Source organism: Triticum urartu, chromosome 2 (assembly GCF_003073215.2).
Source record: "Triticum urartu cultivar G1812 chromosome 2, Tu2.1, whole genome shotgun sequence".
Taxonomy (NCBI): Eukaryota; Viridiplantae; Streptophyta; class Magnoliopsida; order Poales; family Poaceae; genus Triticum; species Triticum urartu.
Window position 1 is genome coordinate 56,044,887 of NC_053023.1, and position 17,379 is coordinate 56,062,265.

Consider the following 17,379-nt stretch of genomic DNA (forward strand, 5'->3'; position numbering starts at 1 on the left):
TGGACTGTGTTGTGTCAATCTTGCTTCACCATGGGTGGCAATGTTTAGGAGGTGTTGGTTTGGGTTGGCTTGGTTTGATACGGCGGTGTGTGTTTTTACATGCCGATGGTGCTAAGATGTGGAGCCAGAGTCGCTGAGCCAAGGGCACTTCAGTTGATGACGCTGATGATGGCGATGACATTGATGAGCAAGATTGATGGTTGGAGCTTGCACTTTGTGTTGAGTTTGGCTTGTTCGGGTCTGTGCTGAGTCTGGCTTGTTGTGGCCAAGGTTGTAAGGTTTTTGCCTTGTTTTTTGCTGATTAATTGGCCAACTCCGTTGTGCTCACTTAACCACCGTTTAAAAAAAAGCCTTGAATGGTTCTTGTGCGAGCCTATACCAAGCTTCGCCCACCGTCGGGCTGAACCAAATCAGCCAAACCGGTTAACGGCTGCCAAAAAAATAGAGCACACACAAAGATCGAGGCTTGCCTGCTTCTCGCACGTGCGCTCATCTATGCTTTCGTGTACGTTGTTTGATTTGATTAAAACAAAATAAGGTTCGGCCTCAACTCTTTAAAATCAGGAAGGAAGATGACTAGATTAAAAAAAAAACAACTGTAGAATGAAGTAGGAGCACGGATGGGAGAAGCATGAGGAGGGACCAAACAAGTCGAAATCGTAACCAAAGCCCAACATCCGAAAAAACTCGAAATATCTCAACGAAAACCCACGCGGAAACCTCACACGTCGCCCTCTTTCCAGCCCGTCTCCGCCTCTACGAGAAGCGGGCCGAGGTGAGCAGCCTTCGCTCCCCATGCAGTTGAAAAGAATCTGGCACCAGTACGAGGGTTACAAGGGAGAGTTAACCTAATTAAAAACGATCAGACAAACTAAACATCCAAGCATAAACCCAATGGCTAGAAAAACCTTCCCACGGAGCATTCTAGATAGAGATGCAGCGCCCAGAAACAAAACCAAAAAAGATTGCCAGATGATACTCGCAAGTCGCAAGTGCTACTAATATACGAGACGACAAGTATAACTGTCACTAACATATAGTTATCCGACTCCCCAGGCATTCAAGTTCTACCAATATACGAGACGATGCAACCAAGTACGGTATATCTGTTGCTACTAGACAGACTTAAGTTCACCCCCTCCTATTAACAAGACATCCGACAACTCTTTCCCAAGAGACTACTGTTTACAGAATGGCGCACTTGTTCGCCGCCAGCCTCCGGAACTCCTCGTTTTCCTCCTGAGCCTTCTCGAGCCTCTCCTTGAGCTTGCGGATCTCCTCGTCGGATTTCAGCCTGGCCTCCGCCGCCACCCTCTCTGCTTCCAGCCTTGCATTCTGTTCTTCCATGAGTTGAACTTGCAGCTTCTCCACCGTGATATTCAGCTTTTCCTCCACCTACGGTTATGTCACAGAGTCAATGCGGTTTCTAACTTGGAAACACATGCATGTAAATAGGCAGCTATTTAGATAGTTCTGGTAAAGTTAAAACAATCTCCAAAATGTCCAAACAAAGCTGGATGTGTAAACAGAACTACAGATATGTCCTAGTACTTTTTCCAACAACTAAAACACACACCTGTTTCGTAAAATATCAACTTATGTAGAAAGGGAAGTATGGCTGTGTGCATCGCGATGACGCAGAGGATGGGGTTTTCAATACCCTTCTCTAAAAATATATATAACTTGTAAAAAGGGAAGTCGCATAAATATAGTTCTATAAATATAACTTCATTAGAAGTACTGTCAACTAATATAGCACCATTAGAAATACATGTAATGGAACATATGCAGCTATGCATTGTAAAGAAGGGGATAAGTTTCTGGAACAAGATTTTAACTAAAAGTAACATAACTAAATGTGAGATTATTTTTAGAGATAAAATAGTATCTGTTACCATGGCAGTAATGTTTGCAAGCTGTTCATCCCGAGTTCTGTGGATCTCCTTCTTCAATTCAGATATTTGGTCCTCTGAATATCCGAGAGCATCATGAACCTCCTTCTCTCTATCATGCACCTCCTACAAGATGAGATAAGCATAAGAATTACAAAATAAAAGCTAGAGATGAGAATCACAAACTATATTTCAACAACATTACCTTAAGGCGAGTGAGCATTTGATCTGTAAATGGGTTTCCTCCATTATTTGCACTAACAGAATCAACCACATCAAGCAACGTTTCGAGCTGCTTAGTTCGAATCCTAGGGTCCTTGGTCTTGTTATCAAAAAGAACCACTCTATTTTTGCATAGCTGAACAACTTTCTGTAGACAGAACATACAAATGTAACTATTTGCACTCAAGCTCATATGATTCAAGAGCCCTGCACATCTCAAGTTTGGCAATGGAAGGTAAAAAAGTATATACCTGCAGATAGTCTGGGGCATTACTTAACATGTTCTTCAATAAATTTTCACCAACTAAATCTCCATAAGTGAAAACTAAGACCAAGTGATCAACGATTTTCTCTCCAAAAAACACTTTGATAGTCTCAATTGTACTAGAATCTTCTCGAGAAAATCGAGACGTAGCAGAAAAAACCATCAACACAGCATGTATCCCATCTTTAGCCATGTTCATGCACTTAACAATTTCTTTGCCAGCATCCTCAGGGGTTACGGTCATGTCAAATAATCCTATCAAGTCAATGAAATGGATGATTAGCAAAACAAAATAAATATGATGACCTAAGGAAAAAATAGCGCGATCAGTTTTGCAGCAAGGAAGATAAATTTACCGGTTCCCTAGTTTCCACATTACAAAAATACATGAACATTTTCCTACAAACATGATTAGCATTTCTTTATCTTTATTTAGGAAAAATATTGTTTTCCTTACGAAGCTGCTTTCACCTACATGCATGAAAGAAATGAAGGAAGATGGATGAATATGTTAAGACATGTGACGTTACAGCTGCAAAATATAAAACATGCATGTGCAATTCAAATATCTTGCTCTCCTACATTTCAGTGGCGTTCCCAATACAACATCCAACACTCCAATTGTGATAACTTAAAAGTCAAAATAAGGAGCAATAAATTTGTAATTCACAAAATGAGATTCACCGTTTAATTACAAAACTTTGAATCCTCTATTCAAGATCAACTAGCTGAATGCCCGTGCATTGCTATGGAACTAAGAGGATAATCATCTAATCATGTAGCGGAGTCTCAGTACAAATCCATGGCCACAAAAATTGACATAGGATTAGAATAAACAACACAACCTATAAATATAGCAAAAATAAACAACACAACCTATAAATAGCAAAACCATAAAATACGACATATTTTGCAACTCCTACAAAAATAGTGGAAATCATGGATACTCAGGAAATTGTGGATGGGAGGACGTGGGATGGCAAACAGAACACCACACACTAAGGGTGCTACGGTACTTTTGTTTTGTTAAGAAGTGCAGCAGATGGCTTCTCTATTAGATGTTATTAAACAAAGGATGAGTGGATGAAGGCCAAACATCCAAAGATACTACATCAAACAACTTAGCATAACCAGGAAAAAAAATTGAGATCGTTTCGTACACAAGAAGCAACATACTATATAGACATCGTAGGTTCAAAACATCCTCATTGGAGAAACAAAATAAAATAAGCAAATTCAAAAGATCCAAAACACTCTTACCTGGTGTATCAATAACATTGATGGTGCGGCCATCCGTCAGCATGGTGCTTCCCATCTGACAAGTGTTTGTCACACTGGCATGAGAGTATTCTGATACAAATGCTTCCCGTCCAAGGATACTATTGCCAGTTGCACTCTTGCCATAGCCAAGTTTTCCAACAAGAACAACAGTGATGTCAGCACTGGGCAACACCCAGTCATCATCATAGTTGCTTCCACCCATTGCAGAAGCTCGAACACTCACAAAATCTGTTCAAAACATCAGGAATCACAACCATGTATCGTATCAATATATCTTCCTAAATGGCAACTTTTAAACAAAATTAGCATTTGAAGAAATTACCCCCCAAACACACATACAGAAGCAGCAAATTCATTCCAACACTGTCTAACTTATGTAAATACTAATACGGTAAACTCTGTACTAGAACTTATGGTCCAGAGAAATATTTCTATATATACCGTATCCGATACGGATTCGTTGGTAGTATCCCTGTTTCTTAGCGCTCCAGAGAAATATTTCTATGTATACCGTATCCGATTTGGATTCGTTGGTAAGTATCTGTGTTATTAGCGCTCCAGAGAAATACTTCTATGTATACCGTATCCGATTCGGATTCGTTGGCAGTATCCGTGTTTCTTAGGGCTCCAGAGAAATATGTCTATGTACATCGGTGTACATAGATATAGTAAAGTCCAAATTTGTTTAGCTGAATATTTATTACTACCCAGCTAGCACATATCACCAATTTAATCCACACACAAAGAGCTGTCAGGAATCTCACAACCTGCTTATTCCTTTTCCAGCACCAAGCGAGCTACCAGGATTGGCTAAGGCTTACTGTACCTACCACATGTGCACACTGCTATTCTGGGCAGGCACCAAAGTAACTACAAGATCAGGTCTAAAAACAGGACTTCCTTCTTGGCACGCACCAAACTGGGTAACTCCACGGCCATGTCATCAATCTTTGCTTATCGCCTATTTTCCCCTCGGTGCCAACACTAACCTGATTTTTACTGGGCAAATAAAAATCACACAGGGAACAAATCTAACAAATTTTGCACCGTAGGCCGATGCTAAACACTGCGTCGCCAGCTGATTAAATCCTCGTAGGAACCAAACGGATGTAGCTTGCTCCAACCCATCTACTACTTCAATTAGGCTCATCGATTCTTGTTGAGCAAAAAACTAGGATCTGTGCTGAAATTCGACCCAGCCGAGAGCCCTACGAGTAGCACAACCAGCGAAAAAGTAGCAGCAGCATGGTCACCGCGCCCGTACCAATCTGCGGCCGACAAGGGAAAACTCGATCGACCCCCAAAACGAAAGAGGACTGTGCTGGAAGCGATACCTGACGGCAGGGAAATTTCTGTCGGCGCCGGCACAGCAGCCACGAACACGGAGGACCCGCAGCAGACGGCCGGAAGTAGGGATCTGCGACGGCGGCGAAGCCCTAGGCGGCTGCGGCGGCGAAGCCCTAGGCGGCTGCGGCGGCGATTCGGTCGCTTGGCGTGTGCGCGAGGGGGGGATAGGAGGAGGCTGCGGGGCTTCTTTTTATTTTGGAGTTTCCAAATCCCTTTTTTTCTTAAGAGACGAAGAAAAGAAGAAACCAAGCCGCACACGCGAGAAGCTGCAGTATTTTGGAGTTTCCGAACCGCACGCGTGAGGGCCACGGCCCATCTCTCTGACTACCAATATTTCTAGTAGCTGGAAAAAACGAGATGGACTTATAACTGCTCGAAGATAAGCACACGCTTCGGTTCTGATTTTATTCCATGTGTTTAAGGGAACTGAATTACAAAAGCGACAGACCATTCACTCCTACCTTATGAAGCAAATCGTGTTTTATTTCAGGGAATAAGGGTATCACGGGCCGTATGAGCAAGCCAATGTGAACATCTATATATTCTGTAAAGACATTTTGACCGAAACAAACTCTTGTTCATCCATGAACATCTTTGATTTCATTGATGAGGTGATCATGCGGTGATCTGACAAGAGAAGCATCACACAGAGCAGCAGCTAGAGTTCCAACGAAATCCGATTGCACCAGACTGGAAGGCTAGACCATTTTGAAGAGCCAAAGTCATATCTCCCATTATCGCATATCCTATATACATAAAAAGTTGATCCCCACTATCCTATTTATCTTAACATGCACACATGCCACCTCATTAAAGGTCCACCACTACATGCATAAGAAAAAGTTTTTCATTATTAGTTGATCTCATGCACACCTTTCATCTCATCACACATGCCACCTCATCAAATGTCCACTTAAAATGCATGATTTTTTCATTACTTTTTGCCACTTATATTAAAAAAATATGCCGACACGGTAATCAAATACAATATATAGTATTTATTTTTAGCTTTAGTTTTTTTTTGCGGAATTAGCTATTAATTCAACTATGGAAGTTTCATACAATTAAGTCACTGAAATATATTGCAATCCGTTCCCGCAGCAACATGCGGGGTATTCTCTAGTATCTCTAATTCGGGTGCATCATTACAACAGAACAATAATAAAGAGGGGCAAAGATGACCTCTTTTTTGCAATTTCATGCTATTATATTATCAATCTTGGATGCTTTATATGCATTTTTATGCTATTTTATATCATTTTTAGGACTAATCTATTAACCCAGTGCTAGTTGTTGTTTTCTACTTGTTTTTGCCTTTTTTAGAAAATCAATAGCAAACGAAGTCCAAACACGATGAAACTTTACGGTGATTTTTTCTAGACCAGAAGGGACCCTAGAAGGTTCGGGAGGAGGCTAGAAGAACTACGAGAGAGCTATGAGTTCATAGGGTGCACCACAGGGGGTAAGCATGCCCCCTGAGCTTGGGGGCCCATGCAACTCCGTTTGACCTAATTCCACCTCTATAAATTCACAAATATCCCAAAACCAACAAAGAGCCACCCAAAACATTTTTTCGCCGCCGCAAACTTCCATTCTTCCGCGATCCCATCTGGAGGCCTTCTCCGGCACTCTGACAGAGGGGGGATCGGTCACGGAGGGCTTCTACATCATCCTTGCTGCCTTCTGATGATGTGTGAGTAACCACAGACCTACGGGTCCATAGCTAGTAGCTAGATGGCTTCTGAAGTAAATATGCCCTAGAGGCAATAATAAAGTTGTTATTTATATTTCCTTATATCATGATAAATGTTTATTATTCATGCTACAATTGTATTAACCGGAAACTTAGTACATGTGTGAATACATAGACAAACTGAGTGTCACTAGTATGCCTCTACTTGACTAGCTTATTAATCAAAGATGGTTAAGTTTCCTAGCCATGGACAAGAGTTGTTATTTGATAAACAGGATCACATCATTAGAGAATGATGTGATTGACTTGACCCATCCATTAGCTTAGCACTATAACCGTTTAGTTTATTGCTATTGCTTTCTTCCATAACTATAATATTTTTGGTATTTTTGTTGTATAGATTGAAAAGTAAAGATTGCAAAATAAACGGCGACAGAAATGACTAGTTGACGGGAGACTGATATGATGTAAAATAGACCCGGGGGCCATAGGTTTCACTAGTGGCTTCTCTCAAGATAGCATATATTATGGTGGGTGAACAAATTACTGTCGAGCAATTGATAGAAAAGCGCATAGTTATGAGAATATCTAGGCATGATCATGAATGCTACCTCTTGAGCATGCGTTGGTTTTCCCTTGAATAGGAAAGGGTGATGCAACACAGTAGCGTAAGTATTTCCCTCAGTTTTTAAGAACCAAGGTATCAATCCAGTAGTAAGTAACACGCAAGTCACCTAGTACCCAAGCAAACAAGAACCTCGCAACCAACGTGATAAAGGGGTTGTCAATCCCTTCACGGTCACTTACAAAAGTGAGATCTGATAGAGATAATAAGATAAATTTTTTTGGTATTTTTATGATATAAATTGGAAAATAAAGATTGGAAAATAAATGGTAATAGAAATAGCAAATTGATATGAAAATGATATGATGGAAGATAGACCCGGGGGCCATAGGTTTCACTAGTGGATTCTTTCAAGATAGCAAATTCTTCGGTGGGTGAACAAATTACTGTCGAGCAATTGATAGAAAAGCGAATACTTATGATAATATCTAGGCATGATCATGTATATAGGCATCACGTCCGCGACAAGTAGACCGAAATGATTCTGCATCTACTACTATTACTCCACACATCGACCGCTATCCGGCATGCAACTAGAGTATTAAGTTCATAAGAACAGAGTAACGCATTAGGCAAGATGACATGATGTAGAGGGATAAACTCAAGCAATATGATATAAAACCCATCTTTTTATCCTCGATGGCAACAATACAATACGTGCCTTGCTGCCCCTGCTGTCACTAGGAAAGGACACCGCAAGATTGAACCCAAAGCTAAGCACTTCTCCCGTTGCAAGAAAGATCAATCTAGTAGGCCAAACCAAACTGATAATTCGAAGAGACTTGCAAAGATAGTTAAGTCATGCATAAAAGATGACAGAGAATAATCAAATATTGTTCATAGATAATCTTGATCATAAACCCACAATTCATCGGATCTCGACAAACACACCGCAAAAAGAATTACATCGAATAGATCTCCAAGAGAATCGAGGAGAACTTTGTATTGAGATCCAAAGAGAGAGAGAGAAGAAGCCATCTAGCTAATAACTATGGACCCGAAGGTCTATGGTAAACTACTCACACATCATCGGAGAGGCTATGGTGTTGATGTAGAAGCCCTCCGTGATCGATTCCCCCTCCGGCAGAGCGCCGGAAAAGGCCCCAAGATGGGATCTCACGGGTAAATAAGGTTGCGGCGGTGAAAATAGGGTTTTGTGGTGCTCCCGGATGTTTTCGGGGTATATGGGTATATATAGGAGGAAGAAGTATGTCGGTGGAGCTGCGAGGGGCCCACGAGGGTGGGGGCGCGCCTACCCCCTGGGCGCGCCCTCCTGCCTCGTGGCCTCCTCGCTTCTTTCTTGACGTCCACTCAAAGTCTCCTGGATCACGTTTGTTCCAAAAATAACTCTCCCGAACGTTTCATTCTGTTTGGATTCCGTTTGATATTCTTTTTCTATGAAACACTGAAATAGGCAAAAAAACATCAATTTGCACTAGGCCTTTGGTTAGTAGGTTAGTCCCAAAAATAATATAAAAAGGTAAATTAAAGCCCATTAAACATCCAAAACAGATAATATAATAGCATGGAACAATAAAAAATTATAGATACGTTGGAGACGTATCAATGAACATAGGCATCACGTCCGTGTCAAGTAGACCGAAACGATTCTATATCTACTACTATTACTCCACACATCGACTGCTATCCAACATGCATCTAGAGTATTAAGTTCACAAGAACAGAGTAACACATTAGGCAAGATGACATGATGTAGAGGAATAAACTCAAGCAATATGATATAAACACCATCTTTTTATCCTCGATGGCAACAATACAATACGTGCCTTGCTGCCCCTGCTATCACTGGGAAAGGACACCGCAAGATTGAACCCAAAGCTAAGCACTTCTCCCATTGCAAGAAAGATCAATCTAGTAGGCCAAACAAAACTAATAATTCGAAGAGACTTGCAAAGATATCAAATCATGCACATAAGAATTTAGAGAAGAATCAAATATTGTTCATAGATAAACTTGACCATAAACCCACAATTCATCAGATCTCCGCAAACACATCGCAAAAAGTATTACATTGAATAGATCTCCAAGAACATCGAGGAGAACTTTGTATTGAGATCCAAAGAGAGAGAAGAAGCCATCTAGCTAGTAACTATGGACCCGAAGGTCTGTGGTAAACTACTCACACATCATCGGAGAGGCTATGGTGTTGATGTAGAAGCCCTCCGTGATCGAATCCCCCTCTGGCAGATCGCCGGAAAAGGTCCCTAGTTGGGATCTCACGGGTACAGAAGGTTGCGGCGGTGGAAAAGTGGTTTCGTGGCTCCACTGGATGTTTTCAAGGTATAAGAGTATATATATAGGCGAAAGAAGTAGGTCAGTGGAGCTATGAGGGGCCCACGAGGGTGGGGGGCGTGCCTGCCCCCCCTAGGCGCACCGCCCTACCTCGTGGTCGTCTCGTTGCTTCCTTGACCTCCACTCCAAGTCTCGTGGATTGCGTTTGTTCCAAAAAAGATCCTTGCGAAGGTTTCATTCCGTTTGATATTCCTTTTCTGCGAAACACTGAAATGGGCAAAAAAACATCAATTTGCACTGGGTCTTCGGTTAATAGGTTAGTCCCAAAAATAACATAAAAGTGCATAATAAAGCCCATTAAACATCCAAAACAGATAATATAATAGCATGGAACAATAAAAAATTATAGATACGTTGGAGACGTATCAAGCATCCCCAAGCTTAACTCCTGCTCATCCTCGAGTAGGTAAATGATAAAAACAGAATTTTTGATGTGGGATGCTACCTAACATAATTTTCAATGTAATTTTCTTTATTGCGGCATGAATGTTTAGATCCAAAAGATTCTAGATAGAAGTTTAATATTGACATAAAAATAATAATACTTCAAGCATGCTAACCAAGCAATTACGTCTTATCAAAATAACATAGCCAAAGAAAGCTCACCCCTACAAAAACATATAGTTTGGCCATGCTTCATTTTCCTCACACAAAATGCTCCCATCATGCACAACCCCGATGACAAGCCAAGAAATTGTTTCATACTTAGCCTTTTCAAACTCTTTTAACCTTCATGCAATATATGAGCGTGAGCCATGGACATAGCACTATGGGTGGAATAGAATATGATGATGGAGGTTGTGTGAGAAGACAAAAATGAAGAAAGTCTCACATTGACGCGGCTAATCAACGGGCTATGGAGATGCCCATCAATTGATGTCAATGCAGGGAGTAGGGATTGCCATGCAACGGATGCACTAGAGCTATAAATATATGAAAGCTCAACAAAAGAAACTAAGTGGGTGTGCATCCAACCTGCTTGCTCACGAGCACCTAGGGCATTTTGAGGAAGCCCATCATTGGAATATACAAGCCAAGTTCTATAATGAAAAATTCCCACTAGTAAATGAAAGTGACAAAATAGGAGACTCTCTATCATGAAGATCATGATGCTACTTTGAAGCACAAGTGTGGAAAAAGGATAGCTAGTAACATTGCCCCTTCTCTCTTTTTCTCTTATTTTTTTCTTTGGACCTTTTTCTCTCTTTTTATGGCCTCTTTTTTTTCGTCCGGAATCTCATCCCGACTTGTAGGGGAATCATAGTCTCCATCATCCTTTTCTCACATGGGACAATGCTCTAATAATGAAAATCATCACACTTTTATTTACTTACAACTCGATACTTAGAACAAAATATGACTCTATGTGAACGCCTCTAGCGGTGTACCGGGATATGCAATGAATCAAGAGTGACATGTATGAAAGAATTATGAAGGTGGCTTTGCCACAAATACAATATCAACTACATGATCAAGCAAAGCAATATGAAAATGATGGAGCGTGTCATAATAAACGGAATGGTGAAAAGTTGCATGGCAATATATCTCAGAATGGCTATGGGAATGCCATAATAGGTAGGTATGGTGGCTGTTTTGAGGAAGATATAAGGAGGCTTATGTGTGATAGAGCGTATCATATCACGGGGTTTGGATGCACCGACAAAGTTTGCACCAACTCTCGAGGTGAGAAAGGGCAATGCACGGTACTGAAGAGGCTAGCAATGATGGAAGGGTGAGATTGCGTATAATCCATGGACTCAACATTAGTCATAAAGAACTCACATACTTATTGCAAAAATCTACAAGTCATCAAAACCAAGCACTACGCGCATGCTCCTAGGGGGATAGATTGGTAGGAAAAGACCATCGCTCGTCCCCGACCGCCACTCATAAGGAAAGCAATCAAAGAACACCTCATGCTTCAAATTTGTCACACAATGTTTACCATACGTGCATGCTACGGGACTTGCCAACTTCAACACAAGTATTTCTCAATTCCATAATTACTCAACTAGCACGACTCTAATATTACCATCTTTATATCTCAAAACAACTATCAAGTATCAAACTTCTCATAATATTTCATGCACTCTATATGAAAGTTTTTATTATACCCATCCTGGATGCCTATCATATTAGGACTAATTTTATAGCCAAAGCAAATTACCATGCTGTTCTAAAAGACTATCAAAATAATTTAAGTGAAGCATGAGAGATCAATAATTTCTATAAAATAAAACCACCACCGTGCTCTAAAAAGGTATAAGTGAAGCACTAGAGCAAAATTTATCTAGCTCAAAAGATATAAGTGAAGCACATAGAGTATTTTAATAAATTTCGATTCATGTGTGTCTCTCCCAAAGGTGTGTACAACAAGGATTATTGTGGTAAATTAAAAAGCAAAGAATCAAATCATACAAGATGCTCCAAGCAAAACACATATCAGGTGGTGAATAAAAATATAGCCTCAAGTAAAGTTACCGATAGATGAAGACGAAAGAGGGGATGCCTTCCGGGGCATCCCCAAGCTTAGGCTTTTGGTTGTCCTTGGATTTTACCTTGGGTGCATTGGGAATACCTAAGCTTGGGCTATTGCCACTCCTTGTTCCAAAATCCATCAAATCTTTACCCAAAAACTTGAAAACTTCACAACACAAAACTCAACAGAAAATCTCATGAGCTCTGTTAGTATAAGAAAACAAACCACCTCTTTAAGGTACTGTAATGAACTCATTATTTATTTATATTGGTGTTAAACCTACTATATTCAAACTTCTCTATGGTTCATACCCCCGATACTAGCCATAGATTCATCAAAATAAGCAAACAACACACGAAAAACAGGATCTGTCAAAAACAGAATAGTCTGTAGTAATCTGTAGGTTTCAAATACTTCTGTAACTCCAAAAATCCTGAGAAATTAGGAAATCCTAAATAATTTGTATATTGATCTACTGCATCTATAATTGGTATTTTATTGCTCTCTGGTAAAAAATGAAAAAATTTCTCGCGAGCGCAAATTTTCTGTTTTTTCCAGCAAGATCAAATAACAATCACCCAAGAAGATCCTAAAGGCTTTACTTGGCACAAACACTAATTAAAACATAAAAACACAAACATAACAGAGGATAGATGATTTATTTATTACTAAACAGGAACAAAAAAGCAATGAACAAAAATAAAATTTGGTTGCCTCCCAACAAGCGCTATCGTTTAACGCCCCTAGCTAGGCATAAAAACAAGAATAGATCTAGGTATTGTCATCTTTGGTGTGCAATCCATACATGGCTCTCATGATAGACTCATAAGGTAATTTAATTTTCTTTCTAAGAAAGTGTTCCATGCCTTTCCTTAACGGAAATTGGAATCTAATATTTCCTTCTTTCATGTCAATAATTGCACCAATCGTTTTAAGGAATGGTCTACCAAGAATAATAGGACATGTAGGATTGCAATCTATATCAAGAACAATGAAATCTACGGGAACATAATTCCTATTTTCAACAATAAGAACATCATTGATCCTTCCCATAGGTTTCTTAATGGTGGAATCCGCAAGATGCAAATTTAAAGAACAATCATCAAGTTCACGGAAACCTAACACATCACACAAAGTTTTTGGAATCGTGGAAACACTAGCACCCAAATCACATAAAGCATAGCATTCATAATATTAATATTAATTTTAATATTAGGTTCCCACTCATCATAAAGTTTTCTAGGGATAGAAATATCGGCGTTCTGGGAACGGGGGTCCCCAGACTTGTCTGCCTTCGGCCCACGGCGTGGCTGTGCTAGCAGACCTGTACGGCCCATCTTCATCAACAAGGCAGTCAAGACCTTCGCGAGGGGCCAAGCCTCGCGAGGCGGACGACGCAAGACCTCCTCAGGAGCGGCCTCGCCAAGCGGGCTCGCGAGGAGCGGAGAGATCAAGGCAAGGCAAACCTCGTGAAGTTCCCGTGACGTGAGCCGTGACGATTGGCGCCAGGCGGGCGCCAGTGCGCGCAACGTCCTTGTTTCCTCTTTGGTGCAAAGGAGGCAAGCGCAGGCGCGGAGTACCGATGCATCAAACAAAGGTTTCCATATCAGTGCAACGAGACCAAGGCCTGCAGGACGGCAAGACGGAGGTCGCCATGGAGCCCAAGGCGGCGTCATCACAAGAGCCTTTTGTAGGCGAAGACCACTTTTGTCAGGATAAGTTGTACTAGCTGTCCCCTTTAAAATTCGTTGTTGTTGGCTCCCTTCCCGCTCAATATTTGGGGAGAGGATCAGGGCCTCTATAAATAGGACTAGCCACCTTAGTAGAGAGGGAGAGGAGGAGGAGAAAGGCAAGCAAGCAAGGGAAGCAAGCCGGAGCTGAGCGAATCCTCACACACACAAGTTCGTCAAGCACAAGAAGACCTTAACCTCAGGAGGCTGTTCTTCCCTTTGTACTGTTCATCATCAGCCCAAGAGGCAATCCACCACCACCACACTGGAGTAGGGTATTACACCACAACGGTGGCCCGAACCAGTATAAATCTTGTGTCCCTTGTGTTGTGAGTCCGTCGAGTTAGTCCGCGAGATCTTAGCAAATCTAGGACGTGGATCAGTAGGGGGGAATCTTCGCGTGCACCCCAGAGTTCGAACCTTAAGGGTTTTGCCGGAACCCGTGATCCGACATTTCGCGCGCCAGGTAGGGGGGCGCCGAAGCTTCCCTTCCGTTGCTCTGCGTCACGTCGCTTCATCGTCTCCATGGAGGATGCACGCCACGCCCGCGCCGAGCGCCGGGCTGCCCTCGCCACCCGCGTTGCTCAGACGGCCCCCGTCGGCGGGCCACCCCGTCGCTCTCCGTCGCCTGCCGCCAACGCTGCCACCGGCCCGGCGGGTAACGAGCAGCAAGCATCCTCACTGCACCCCTCGGTGCGACAGGACGGCCGCACCGCCACTCCATCACTGACTCCCACTGGTTCGTCGTCTCACGCTCATCGCATTCCCACGGACACATGGGCCGCGCTCCTCATGGCGCACGAGCTCCTGCGCTACCGCCTAGTCAACGACCTCTACGAGGAGTGGCTTGACCGCATCGCCGAGCTTGTCCGTGCCACAGGGGGCTCCCCTGCGCCGTCCCTCTCTCTGCCTCGCCCTCCGCCAGCCAAGGGCGAGTTAGCTCACAAAGCACTAATGTTTACTACACAACCTTCTTCTTGTAGACGTTGTTGGGCCTCCAAGTGTAGAGGTTTGTAGGACAGTAGCAAATTTCCCTCAAGTAGATGACCTAAGGTTTATCAATCCGTAGGAGGCATAGGATGAAGATGGTCTCTCTCAAGCAACCCTGCAACCAAATAACAAGGAGTCTCTTGTGTCCCCAACACACCCAATACAATGATAAATTGTATAGGTGCACTAGTTCGGCGAAGAGATGGTGATACAAGTGCAATATGGATGATAGATATGGGTATTTGTAATCTGAAAATATAAAAACAGCAAGGTAACTAATGATAAAAGTGAGCACAAACGGTATTGCAATGCTAGGAAACAAGGCCTAGGGTTCATACTTTCACTAGTGCAAGTTCTCTCAACAATAATAACATAATTGGATCACATAACTATCCCTCAACATGCAACAAAGAGTCACTCCAAAGTTACTAATAGCGGAGAACAAACGAAGAGATTATGGTAGGGTACGAAACCACCTCAAAGTTATTCTTTCCAATCAATCCGTTGGGCTATTCCTATAAGTGTCACAAACAGCCCTAGAGTTCGTACTAGAATAACACCTTAAGACACAAATCAACCAAAACCCTAATGTCACCTCAAGTATCCATGGGTATGATTATACGATATGCATCACACAATCTCAGATTCATCTATTCAACCAACACATAGAACCTCAAAGAGTGCCCCAAAGTTTCTACCGGAGAATCACGGCGAAAACGTGTGCCAACCCCTATGCATAGGTTCATGGGCAGAACCCGCAAGTTGATCACCAAAACATACATCAAGTGAATCACGTGATATCCCATTGTCACCATAGATACACACAGCAAGACATACATCAAGTGTTCTCAAATCATTAAAGACTCAATCCGATATGATAACTTCAAAGGGGAAACTCAATCCATTACAAGAGAGAGAGAGGGGGAGGATAAACATCATAGGATCCAAATATAATAGCAAAGCTCGCGATACATCAAGATCGTATCACCTCAAGAACACGAGAGAGAGAGAGAGAGATCAAACACATAGCTACTGGTACATACCCTCAGCCCCGAGGGAGAACTACTCCCTCCTCGTCATGGAGAGCACCGGGATGATGAGGATGGCCACCGGAGTGAAGGAAATATGCCCTAGAGGCAATAATAAAGTTATTATTTATTTCCTTATATCATGATAAATGTTTATTATTCATGCTAGAACTGTATTAACCGGAAACATAATACATGTGTGAATACATAGACAAACAGAGTGTCACTAGTATGCCTCTACTTGACTAGCTCGTTAATCAAAGATGGTTATGTTTCCTAACCATGAACAAAGAGTTGTTATTTGATTAACGAGGTCACATCATTAGTTGAATGATCTGATTGACATGACCCATTCCATTAGCTTAGCACCCGATCATTTAGTATGTTGCTATTACTTTCTTCATGACTTATACATGTTCCTATGACTATGAGATTATGCAACTCCCGTTTTCCGGAGGAACACTTTGTGTGCTACCAAACGTCACAATGTAAATGGGTGATTATAAAGGAGCTCTACAGGTGTCTCCAATGGTAGATGTTGGGTTGGCGTATTTCGAGAATAGGATTTGTCACTCTGATTGTCGGAGAGGTATCTCTGGGCCCTCTCGGTAATGCACATCACACAAGCCTTGCAAGCATTGCAACTAATGAGTTAGTTGCGGGATGATGTATTACAGAACGAGTAAAGATACTTGCCGGTAACGAGATTGAACTAGGTATTGGATACCGACAATCGAATCTCGGGCAAGTAACATACGGATGACAAAGGGAACAACGTATGTTGTTATGCGGTCTGACCGATAAAGATCTTCGTAGAACATGTAGGAGCCAATATGGGCATCCAGGTCCCGCTATTGGTTATTGACCGGAGATGTGTCTCAGTCATGTCTGCATTGTTCTCGAACCGTAGGGTCCGCACGCTTAACGTTACGATGACAGTTATTATGAGTTTATGCATTTTGATGTACCGAAGTTAGTTCAGAGTCCCGGATGTGATCACGGACATGACGAGGAGTCTCGAAATGGTTGAGACATAAAGATTGATATATTGGAAGCCTATGTTTGGATATCGGAAGTGTTCCGGGTGAAATCGGGATTTTACCGGAGTACCGGGAGGTTACCGGAACCCCCCGGGAGCCATATGGGCCTTAGTGGGCTTTAGTGGAAAGGAGAAAGGGGCAGCCAAGGTGGGCTGTGCGCCTCCCCCTCCCCCTAGTCCTATTAGGACTAGGAGACGTGGCCGGCCCCCCTCTCTCTCTCTTCCCCCCTCAAGGAATCCTATTCCAACTAGGATTGGGGGGGGGGGGAATCCTACTCCCAGAGGGAGTAGGACTCCTCCTGCGCCCACCTCTTGGCCGGCCGCACCCCTCCCCTTGGCTCCTTTATATACGGAGGCAAGGGGGCACCCTAGGACACACAATTGATCCACGTGATCGTTCCTTAGCCATGTGCGGTGCCCCCTGCCACCATATTCCACCTCGGTCATATCGTTGTAGTGCTTAGGCGAAGCCCTG

General features: G+C 42.4%; 1 protein-coding gene across 1 annotated transcript; it reads right to left on the reverse strand.

The window, feature by feature from the left end:
• Window positions 1-973: 973 nt before the first annotated feature.
• LOC125535700 (immune-associated nucleotide-binding protein 9-like) lies at window positions 974-5,295 on the reverse strand. Its single transcript, XM_048698769.1, has 6 exons — window positions 4,995-5,295; window positions 3,640-3,888; window positions 2,366-2,634; window positions 2,098-2,262; window positions 1,896-2,018; window positions 974-1,395 (listed from the first exon to the last, which is right to left on the reverse strand). The coding sequence occupies exons 2-6, from the start codon at window positions 3,860-3,862 to the stop codon at window positions 1,186-1,188; spliced, it is 990 nt and encodes a 329-aa protein (XP_048554726.1). The 5' UTR covers window positions 3,863-3,888; window positions 4,995-5,295; the 3' UTR covers window positions 974-1,185.
• Window positions 5,296-17,379: the final 12,084 nt, after the last annotated feature.

Excerpts from the sequence above, each read along its gene's own strand:
- LOC125535700 (XM_048698769.1), bottom strand. The coding sequence starts at position 3,862 with ATGGGTGGAAGCAACTATGATGATGACTGGGTGTTGCCCAGTGCTGAC. Across the intron at positions 2,635-3,639 it reads CAATGTTATTGATACACCAG|GATTATTTGACATGACCGTA; the intron begins GTAAGAGTGTTT and ends TTGACTTGATAG. Across the intron at positions 1,396-1,895 it reads TTGCAAACATTACTGCCATG|GTGGAGGAAAAGCTGAATAT; the intron begins GTAACAGATACT and ends ACATAACCGTAG.